The 11,371-nt window shown below is 50.5% G+C and overlaps 1 protein-coding gene across 1 annotated transcript in view; it reads right to left on the bottom strand.

Moving 5' to 3' along the window:
* LOC104541055 (rab-like protein 6) overlaps positions 1-11,371 on the bottom strand; it is a 43,037-nt gene that overhangs the window by 754 nt on the left and 30,912 nt on the right. The window contains exons 9-10 of the mRNA XM_010185018.1: positions 6,303-6,661; positions 3,918-4,083 (exon numbers count right to left, since the gene is read on the bottom strand). Coding sequence (XP_010183320.1) covers positions 3,918-4,083; positions 6,303-6,661 — 525 coding nt within the window. The remainder of the gene's footprint in view (positions 1-3,917; positions 4,084-6,302; positions 6,662-11,371) is intronic.

Here is an 11,371-nt window from a genome sequence, read left to right as displayed (position 1 = left end):
CCAGGTCCCAGAGATGATGTGGAGCAAGGGAGATGTGCCCTTGGTGGAAGAGAATCGGGTCAAGGATCCCGGACAAAGCAAAACTGGACATACCGAAGTCCATGGGCCCTCATGGGGTGCACCCATGAGTGCTGAGGGAGCTGGCAGATGCCACTGCGAGACCACTCTTGCTACTCTTTGATCAACCATGGTGATTGGGAGAAGTGCCTGAAGACCTTCCTGAAGAGGAATGCCACTCCATCTTCAAGAAGGGCAAGAAGGACCCAGAGAACAGAATGCATCTCTCTGGTATGTTCTTGGGCTTTGCTCCTCACTCAGATGCAAAGGGAAAGCAGCTTCCAGTACTGCATTTTTAAAAAGCAATAAAATCTCCATTAGGTTCGAGTGGTTTCACAGAACTTTTGTGTTCCCAAGTCAGAAAGAAATTTCTGCAGCAGTAGATTTTGTTGCAGCTACAACAACCTACTCACTGCAGTAGAAGCTGATCATTAGGGACAGTGCTTACAGAACGCTTATGTTGCTCCTGGGCATCACGGGGTTGTAACTGGCATCCTGAAGGAAATCAACCATTGCAGGTGATGGTCAGACCCACATCTACATCTCTGAATTTCAGCACATCTGCCTCGTTGTGGTGGGCTCTTTTTGGCAAGAAGCAGAAGGTAAAACTACCAGACAACTGAGAAAACCGTGTGAGCTGCACAGGAAACCAGAGCAAGGTCTTCCACAGGGAAACCGAGCTGTTCTAACCGCAGATGTTACCACTGCCATCAAAGGATGAAGCTGTGGACAGTGTCCACTCTGTGAAAGCCCAAAGGTGCCTCTCTCTCTACCCCCAGCAGCTCATATGCACTGGGAGGCAACCAAGACTGGGGACAGAGCGCAGAAGGGCTTCATAGCAGCCAAGACCACGACAGCTCCACAAGCAAGGAGCTGGGCTCTTGCACCACTGTTTGAGATGCTTGGCTTTCTGTACAGTTTAACACCCATTTGCTTCCAATGACTGACGTTCTGGAGAAGAGAAGCCTTTGTTAAAGACCCAACCTCCTACCCCCAGCCAGCACTGCAGCTAATGAGCAGTAAGGGCACTCCAGGTCCCGGTCCTTCAGCAAAGCCCAGGAAGGTCAGGCTTGGCTCTCCTGACATTTCCTTGTTAAACACAGAAAAATATCCCAGCTCAGCCACAGCCGCGAGCAAGATGCTTTGTAGGCCACCACTTTTCTTTTTTTTTTTCCTTTTCCTTAATAAAACATCCACGTGTTTTACCATCACAAGGGATGATGATTCAGGCTGACCTGCATTAGACAGGACTGATTTAAAGTTGTTGTGGTTGAACCGGAGAACACTGAATCATGACAAAGATGTCAAAAGATGCAGAATCCACCACTTTCACAGATGAGCCGCAGCAGTGCTTAATTACTCTGCTGGTTAATCCAGTGGTGATGACAAGAAGCAGCAGGCAAGGACTACTCTAAGCAGAGGGTTGCGGAGCCTGTGAGTATGCTCTTCAGTGACAGCCTGCTTTCAGACAGCTTGCTGCACATCCTCTTGTCGGAGCAGCTCAGTATACACAATCCCTTTTCCCTTTTTTTGTTAAAAAACATCAAAGCCAGGAAAAGAAAAAAAAAAAAGGAAAAAGAAAATCCAGCCAACAGCACAAGCACAGCTCTCTGCCATTTGGAGGAGAGAATTATAAAATCATAGAACCACAGAATGGCTTGGGTTGGAAGGGACATTTAAAAGTCAGCCAGTCCAACCCCCCTGCCATCTTCAACTGGATCAGGCTGCTCAGAGCCCCGTCCAACCTGGTCTTGAAAGTTTCCAGGGTATGGGGCATCCACCACCAGTCTGGGCAACCTGTGCCAGTGCCTCACCACCCCCAATGTAAAAAAATTCTCCCTTATATCCAGTCTAAATCTACCCTCTTTTAGTTTAAAACCCCTTGTCCTATTACTACAACTAAAAAGTCTGACTCCATCTCTCTTACAAGCTCCCTTTAGGTGTTGAAAGGCTGCTCTAAGGTCTCCCCGGAGCCTTCTCTTCTCCAGGCTGAACAACCCCAACTCTCAGCCTTTCCTCACAGCAGAGCTGCTCCAGCCCCTGATCATTTCTGTGGCCTCCTCTGGCCCTGCTCCCACAGCTCCACGTCTTTCCTGTGCTGAGGACCCCAGAGCTGGACACAGCACTGCAGGGGGGGTCTCACCAGAGCAGAGCAGAGGGGCAGAATCCCCTCCTTGTCCTGCTGGCCACGCTGTGGGGATGCAGCCCAGGATGTGGTTGCCCTTCTGGGCTGTGAGCACCCATTGCTGGCTCATGCCCAGCTTTTCATCCACCAGTGCTCCCAAGTCCTTCCTTGCAGGGCTGCTCTCCATCCCCTTCATCCCCCAGCCTGTATTGATACCGGGGGGTGCCCTGACCCAGGTACAGGACCATGCACTTGGCCTTTTTGAACCTCATGAGGTTCACATGGACCCACTTCTTGATCTTGTCCAGGTCCCTCTGGATGGCATCCCATCCCTCAGGCGTGTCAACCACACCACCCAGCTTGGTGTTGTCTGCAACCTTGCCGAGGCTGCACTCAACCCTGCTGTCTGTGTCACTGGTGAAGATATTAAACAGTTCTGGTCCCAGTAATGACTCCTGAGGGACACCACTCATCACTGACTTCCATCCAGACATTAAGTCGTTGACCACCACTCTCTGCATGCAGCCATCCAGCCAACTCCCTACCCACTGAACATTTCATACATCAAATCCCTATCTCTCCAATTTAAGAGAGAAAATGCTGGGAAGGAACATTAACAATGGACAGAGAAGAAGAAAGCCCTTTCCCCCAACCCTGACTTTTCTGGAACCTGCAGGCCAGCATGCAGTGACGCTCCCAGGGGAGCATGACCCTCTCTGTCCTCCCTTCCAGAATCCCATTGAGCCACGAAGAGCACCAGGTGCTCTCCAACAAACACAAACACCTCTATAATGCCTCAGGAATGGCAGGACCAAGCCACAAGAGCCTGGCCATGATTTGGGCCTCTGCAGAGGGAAGGTATTCATTAGGCAAAACATAACATCCATGCAAAGTGCGCTGTGCTCCAGAAGGAAAACATCTCAAATGTTTCAGCACATTTGGCCCTTCCTCACCCAAGGCAAGCCACGGGTTTAACAGCGAGCATGAAAGCAAGACAGCAAAGCCAGAAAGGTAATAACTTGCAGTTATCTCATTCTGCTCATACTCATATCTCATACTGCTGTTCCTCATTCCCCGGGTGTATCATTAAATGGGAGAGAGTGAACGCTATGGATGACTACCACAGCCAGAAAGGCTTAGGGCCAGCTAACTGCTCTGCAATCCCCTTCTGAACAGTTGCAACAGGTTAGCGAGACCTGGCTCAATGTCAAGCATTGGAACGGGCTGCCCAGGGAAGTGGTGGAGTCACCATCCCTGGAGGGATTTAAAGCTGTGGTACTGTGGTGGAGCTGGTAGCGTTAGGTTAATGGTTGGACCTAAATGATTCTGTAATTCTGTGCCGCATCATCCAGATACATCCTCATTAATGTTTATAAATATATAAAGGGTGAGTGTCACGAGGATGGAGCCAGGCTCTTCTCGGTGACAAACAATGATAGGACAAGGGGTAACGGACACAAGCTGGAACACAGGAGGTTCCACTTAAATTTGAGAAGAAACTTCTTCTCAGTGAGGGTGACAGAGCACTGGCCCAGGCTGCCCAGAGAGGTTGTGGAGTCTCCTTCTCTGCAGACATTCAAAACCCGCCTGGACGCCTTCCTGTGTAACCTCATCTGGGTGTTCCTGCTCCGGCAGGGGGATTGGACTGGATGAGCTTTTGAGGTCCCTTCCAATCCCTAACGTTCTGGGATTCTGTGATCCCTTTCTCCCCCTCTCTCCATCCTCCTTTCCTTACCTTTCACTGTCCACACGGTGTTTGGTCTGCGCTTTCCCTTTGTCCTTCTGAGGGGCTGGCTCTTCTAGAAAGCTGTGGTCCAGGCTGTCATCGGGAACAAAGTCCTCCACGCTCTGTACTTTCGCAGGTGCTCCAGGGTGGGGAGGAGGAGTGGCAGCAGCAGCATCTGCGGTAGCAACAGCAGTTGTAAAACACAGGGTTTACCACAAGCGAGACAGAAATTTGCTTTTTACAGATCTATCCTGCCCAGGGCCTCTTCAGCACAGACAGCAGCCACGCAGCAGGACCTCAGCTGCACAGCACGGGATGAGGAAGGAGATCAGCAGGACACTCAGACCAGTCCAGACTCCTGCATGAAGGCACTCACAGACCACACACGGCCGCTGTGGTTTAAGAGGCACCAGGCTCTCAAACAGTCTGAAAACCTCTCCAGCGGCCGACTCTGCTCTGCAGTGAACACCACGACTGACCACACCACAGCCAGCTTTTATACCCGTGCTGCGTGCACTGCTCCTGCGCGACGTCCCCTCATCGTCCTCTTGCCTTTCCCAAACTGTTCAGCTCACCCACTCACCTCCCTCTTGCTTTTTCGACTGTAACTATCACAGGCAGGACTGTTCACGCTGTGCTTTCAGATGCCCTGTGTAAGAGCCACCGCAAACAGGGACTCACTTTAATACAGCTTATTTGCAGAGACACCTTTACCTGTCTCCAAGGTGTCAGGATTAAAAACTCATTAAATTAGCATAACCGAGAAGAATAAAGCAATTCAGGTTTTCAGAATTTACAATACTCAACCTTTTTCTTCTGTCCAGACTGCACTTCACATCTAGGCTCTTTTTTTTCTTTGGTGAACAAGATCTGGATATATTTTCTAGATTTTGCTCTACTAGCAGAGCTTTCAGATCACTTTTGCATACAGATAACACTATTACTAATGCCCTAGAGTAGCATCGGTGTAAGAATAAAACACAGCCAAAAGAATTACTACTGCAAGACTTCAAAGGAAAGCTTAAATAGCATTTCCCATAAAAAAACCCACGTATTATCTTGTGACAGTGATTTGTTCAGCTGCTTTCCAATTAGCTACTCCCTAGGTATGTTCCAGTAGAGGTGCAGACCCCTGGCACGCCACATAAACCTAATAACACTGACGGCGCAGCGCTTCCTGGCAGCCTTTAGCAACCCTCCTAAAAAACACCCTTGAGATACCAGGACTGCAATCCAAAAGCCTAAGCCAGTTTCCTAAGTGACAGATTTTAAAAAAAAATGAAGAAAATGGGGAAAAAAAAAGCAAATCCCAAGGACTGCAACATTGAGAGCAGAACACTTGTCTTTTTTCTGCATATCAATATGACAAAGGGTTTTTAATTGACAAGGGATTTCTAATATTTACTCCTCTTTGTTTGTGTCTGGGTAGGAAGAGTCACCAGCAACCTGAAATGGGTGTCCTGTGTCACACCTGGTAACAGATTCAGGAGACAGAACATTGTGTGCAGATCTAAAACGGAGAGATTTCAACATCTGAAACCGCAAACCGTGTTCCCAGCACCTCCTCCTTTCTTTCTGTGGGTGTCTCGAGAGGACTGCGAGCTCCAGGGATTGACAGTTTGAGAGGGAAGGTATTTCCAAAGGGTGATTCAAACCATGCCATGCTAATAATTTTTAGGCAGCGCCAGCTCTGCAGCTCCAGTTAGCTTTGAAAACAAAGTGAATGTGACAGGCAAACGAAGGTCCAGATCGGTAAAAGTACACACAACAAAACCCTCGATGCTTCTGCCCTACGACTGCGTCCGGCAGGGGTTTGGGCCGAGCGCTGCGCTGCTCTGCTCCATTGTGTGCCAGCGCTGCGGAGGAAGTCACGGCGGGCTGCCCTCCTCCTCAGACCATCTCGGATGGAGAATATTTCCCTGGAGGGGAATCCGCTGCAGAGCCCGCACTTACACGATCATTTCTGGCTGAGTAACCTTTAAAACCAGCACTCCGCTGCTCTCTATTAACACACAGAAGCCCCTTGGAGCCGCCAGACTTCTGTGAAGACAGAGGTCCAAATAGCTTCTTGAACAATTTCTCTGGCTATTCAAGTGACATATGTGCTCCTGGTAAGAAGCTGACGGTTATTTCATTAGTGTCCCCTGTGTGTTCAGTGCCTTCCTCCTGACGCATGCTACAGCCATCACCCTGGACACAGTCCTCATCCAAACCCAGCACAGAGACAAACCAAAACGCCCATCGAGAATCGAACAGAGCGACAGCGCAGCTCTCCTTGGACATGTCCAGCACACGCAGGGCCTGTGCTCTTCAGACACTTACCTGCTCAGCATCTCGCAGGATAAAAATGAAAAACAGGATAAAAATGCCTAGACACTGCACCCCAGCACCTACCTGGCTGGGGAGGAGAGGGCTCTGACGCAGGAGACGTCCCAAACAGACGTGAAATGATGCTGCGCTTGGGTGGTGGGACGGCAGCCGGAGGTGCTGGGGAGGCTGTAGCTGGAGGAGATGTGTGCGGCTGCTGGGCCTCGGGTGCAGGCACTGGTGAAAAAGATGGGGGCGGTTCAGGAGAGACGGTGGAGCTCGTGGAAAGCGGCTGCGGCAGCTGTGGGGTGCCGGGGCTGGAGCTGCCCGTCGACGTGGAGCTTGGAGGTACTATGGGTGACTGGGAGCCAGAGGAAGGGCTTTGCCCGTTAGTTGTTAGTGGTGATGTGTGTCCTCGACTTCGGGCTTCCATCATCTCAAGGAAGCTGCAGGGAAGATAAATTGCAAATATAAGGCATGGAGAAAACACGCTCAACAGAGCACCAAGCACGATGCTGGCCTGCTTTGGCTATGTGCTGAGCTGGGAGGGCACGGGTTTGCTTTCGGTGATGCTGCAAGTCTCCACAATAAATGTGGTTCACCCACATGAGCTAAACTCACCCGATCTGCGGAGAATCCCAACCTGCTCTGCACTGCAGGAGGAACCTACATTTGCAACGCTGCTGGGAACTCCCTGGATACACAAACTGTAACAACGTGCCAGGGCCTGAAACACAACCTTAAGTCAGTTCCTGGACATATGTCTCTAAGGGAGTAAGTGCTACAGGAATGGCACAATTTTAGATTCTGCAGAAGAGATTGGAGCGTTCGAGAAGACTCAAATGCTATAAAAACAACTTCTTTCAGCCAAGAATGGATTTGAGAGGAGAATCCTTAAACATTGAAAGAAAAGAGCTATCCAGAGGGCTTGCAGAGGACTGACTGCAATCATCCTCGCGATGTGCAGATGTACAGGCGGTCTCTCCCCCAGCACACACTCCTGCTCTGCGTGGGAGGCAGCGGAGCCAAGCAGCAGCAGCTCTGAAGCAAGTCGTGGTCCTGGCTGGATTCCTGACTAGAAGAGCAATAAAGCCTGTGCCGCTAGAGAGGGCGAAACGCTTCATCCTTTTCCAAAAGGAAACCAAGGCTGATCCTCCTGCAGCCTTTTCACAAGCTGGCTGCACAGAAACACTCACAGAAAGCCAGGCTTTTGCTATGAAGCGGTCTCAAAAGAAGAACTGCTACATGCGGCACATCTGAGATACACAGAGATGCTTTACCCACAGCGAAGTACCACGTAGAAACCCTAGCACACCATGGCCTTGTCTCTTGTTTCATTAAGCTTAATGAACTCGTTTGCTGCTTCCGCAAGACTCGCTGAGCTCCAGGCAACCACTGGATCAACACAGGGACTCCTCTCCCACACGGAGCACGACCTCGTCCTTCAGGGACTCGAGCCAGCCGCACGCCTTCCCTGAACGACTGCCGAGCAGAAAGGGAACAGAAAGACTCTAAACCCCCTTGAGATACCATTTCCTATTATAAGGACCGGCCTGATATACTTTTAAGGAGTAAACCAATATACTTTGTGACCAGCACTGTCTGGAGCTCCAAAGAACAACCCCGGGAAGTTGTTACTGGAAAACCAGTCCCTCCTAACTGAGCTGGCTAAATGGAGATAAAGGCTAGGACAGAGCAGCATTAAGTAGAGAGAAATCTTTGGTAGAGTTCCTCAAGGATTAGCCTTGAGATATATTTCAGCATTTCATGGAAATGAGAAGAGACCAGGGAAATGCCCGTGAGGTTACCGCATCAACAGAGAGGAGGACAGGGACAACGTACGGAAATAACTGGATGATCCTGAATAACAAAAACGGGAAGAAATTCAGCGGTACGAAGGAAATAGCTGCTCGGGGGCTAGGAAACAAGTATTGCTCCAAGTTCACCCCTCTCCTCACCCATTCCATGAAGGCCTGACTAAAGGCTGCCATCGCCACGAGGCCTGGGAGCGGCAGCAAAGGACCTGGCCGTCACACAGCCATCCCTGCCTATCCCCGAGACCCAGATCAGTGCCACGCTGTGGTGGCCTCACCGACGCTTCCACCAGGACCTGGGGCAAGGCTTAAGTGCTCATCCCCCCCAGCAGACTGGCTACAGCAAAACAAGCTCCCAGCAGAGCTGAGATCAGAGCACAGGATGAAGCATCCGCTCCAGCATCCTCACTCCCAGGGGACCAGTAGCTGGGGTGAGCCATGCACGCTGCACTGAGAATGATGCGTGATTCGTCGTGCATCAAAGAGGAAACATAAAGGAGCTGAACTCTTGCACCGAGCTCTGTGGAGACTGCATGGGGTTTGTCTGGAAGGTGCACAAGAATTAACGGTGTATTTTCAGTGCATCTCTGTCACTGAGTTGCAATGGCACATCGCTCCTTTCTTGCGGAGGGCTCACCCTCGTTCAGCATCCCTCGAGGCTGACTACGCACGGCCTCTGCGGTGAGGGGAAGATAAACGAAGGGTACCTGCGATTCAGCCCTAGTCCAACAAAGAAATGCTTGGAATCCACAAAGCCATGTGAATTGCTGTGGCTGAAAACCCACCCCTGAGACCGGCCTGCACAGGACGTGTGGCTCTGCAGATCCACGCCAGGAGTGCCAAGGGCTGAATTCCTCTGCTTTGTGGTACCGATTCCTCCACCTCCCAAGCCCTGTTCAGGGTTAAAGACTCCTGCCTCCTAAATGCGAAGGGAGATTAATCCCAGCTGATCTACATGCACCCCTGATCCTGTTTGTAGCAACAGCAACCCTGGCAGGAGGGCCGGCGAGCTTGGTCCAAGATGCTGACGCCAGCACCGCTCGCTCTCCTGGCTGAGCTGAGCTCTCTGCCTGCCTATGTGAGTCCTCAAATTGCCAGCACTACACAGAAACAGAGCTAAACAAGCCCTGAGTCTCTCATCAGGATGCTGGATCCCACCATCAAGGCCATGGGGTGACTCAGGCAGGGTCAGACGACCGTACACTGAAGACTAAGGAAGAAAGATCCCATAGGAAGTACACACAAGGTACATATTTGACATTTTAGGCTACAGAATATGAAGCTCAGAGTACTTCAAGCTGGACCCAACAAAATGCAAGACACCCTTTACAATACCAAGGTATTTGAAGATGTACTGTATTTTGTACTACCGAAGCTGCCCATTTTGGAAACAACCTGCTTTGTTCCAGGCACGTAGCCAGCTCCAAAGGGAGGGAGGGCTGCCACTGCCACCTGTTTCTCCTGCAGAAACACAGGGATTTTAAGAGCTGGAGGGAGAAAATGCTCCATAATTGAAGTATCCAGAGCGTCAGCCTTCCCTCCAGCTCAGCCAGTCTGGAAAGTAACACCCATGCAGGCTTCTTCTGCACCTGTGCTCACCTACATTGTGTGAAGGGCATAAGAACAAGAGGCAGTCGGTTATTTTTAGTAGAAAGACACAGTGGTTATTTGGGGACAGCACCACACCGGCTCTCACCCCGGCACAGCCCCAAGGAGAGCACGTGTGCTTTGTGTCACCTTCCCCATCCCCAAGCAGACACGTGGGCCAAGCTCTGCGCTGCGTGCCGCGGCAGCGGGGAAATCAGGATGGTCCGAGAGCGGTTTGACACGGGCTGCATAAAGCGGCTCTGCCGAGCTTTCCTATTCCCATCTTCTTCCGTGAAAGAGGGTGGGTGGAAAAACAGCACACACGAAAACGCTGCCAGCGAGCTCGCAGTCATTTCCAGCGTGGAGGTGTCCAAGCGTCCTCCACACTTCAAAAATACTACATAATGCATGAGTGCTTTCTCTGGCTTTACACACACTCCTGTTTTGGGAACACACCGGGCCAAACCTGCCATGTGTCTGCTTTTTTTCCTCATATTCTATGCAATCTGGCCGCTGCGTTCCTTGTTCCATCATTTTTGCCAGCCCTTCGCAAAAGGACTCGCTCAAAATCTTACTGTGAAACAAGCAGCTTTGTGCCTGCACCACGGGTAGCAGACCAGGTCCTGTTAAAGCACAAGGTGAACTCACGCTGCGGCCTGAGCACACTTGTTCACTGGGATTTAGAGGCAGCAAACGTGCCATGCAGGTCCAAATGGGCTATCTGGCCTCCCCCACGCAGGCTCCTCATTTGCCTTTCCATTTCAGACCGAGTAACAAGTCCGCATCCTCCAAACCCCTGAATAATTCACTGCCGCTTGGACCTGCTCGCAAGAGGAGGCTTTGATGCAATTTTAAAGATGAACATGCTCTGCGGGAACAAAAATTTACCAGGGCCTGAGGATACTGTTGCTCTGCTCCCAGAGCAAACAAGAAGAGCACAAAAGGACTTGTTAGCCTTACAGCTCCTAACATTGTCAGCGTTCACATTCATTTACTACTGAAGACGGGAGCAGCCTGAAGCTTTTTTGGCTCCTGGTTCTAACGTGCTGTGATCAATTTTTCAAGCGTATTTCAAATGGCAAGAAAGGCTTTGGGTTATTTTATTAATTGTGAAAACGAAGATTAAGGGGCCGTGTGACATCAGTTTAATTGGGGTTACTGAGGGTTATTTTTCCACAGGTTTGTTTTGGGCTCATTAAAGGCACTGAACCTGATGCCCCCCCCCTCAGCCCAGGCCCCTGGGGTCAATGGCCAAGCAGTCTGCAAGGCCTGGGCAGGATGGGCTCCTGCTTTGTCTGATGGCACCAGAGATTCACAGCAAGCAGAAATGATAAAGGTGGGGCAAGGGGAAGAGAAAGCAGAAGTGGTTTTACTTTCCTAATTGGTAATTCAGCCTTTAGGCGGTGTGACCCCGGACCTGTACTTCCTTATGGCTTAAAATAACAGAGCAGCTCCAGCAGCTCCTGCCTGGCAGCACTGGTGTTACTCAGCACCACAGGCTGTGTAAAATTAGGAGTTGAGCTTAATGTGGAAAAAACAAACGGGCAAATAAAACCCCCAAACCCGAGCAATGACTCTGTAGTGAATAAAGTGGTCTAAGCCAGGGAGTGTGTCTCCCAAAAGAGTCCTCATCGGCAGAGAGCAAATGGCTTCCTGCAGCCACTGGTCCTTCATCCACAGGATGAGAGGAAATGGCCTCAAGTTGTGCCACGGGAGGTTTAGATTGAATATTAGGAAAAATTTCTTCACCAAAAG

The sequence above is a fragment of the Mesitornis unicolor genome, unplaced genomic scaffold (genome assembly GCF_000695765.1).
Source record: "Mesitornis unicolor isolate BGI_N332 unplaced genomic scaffold, ASM69576v1 scaffold2985, whole genome shotgun sequence".
Lineage (NCBI taxonomy): Eukaryota > Metazoa > Chordata > Aves > Mesitornithiformes > Mesitornithidae > Mesitornis > Mesitornis unicolor.
Note: the sequence above shows the minus strand (reverse complement) of the source record. Positions and strands in the feature narration are given on the sequence as shown.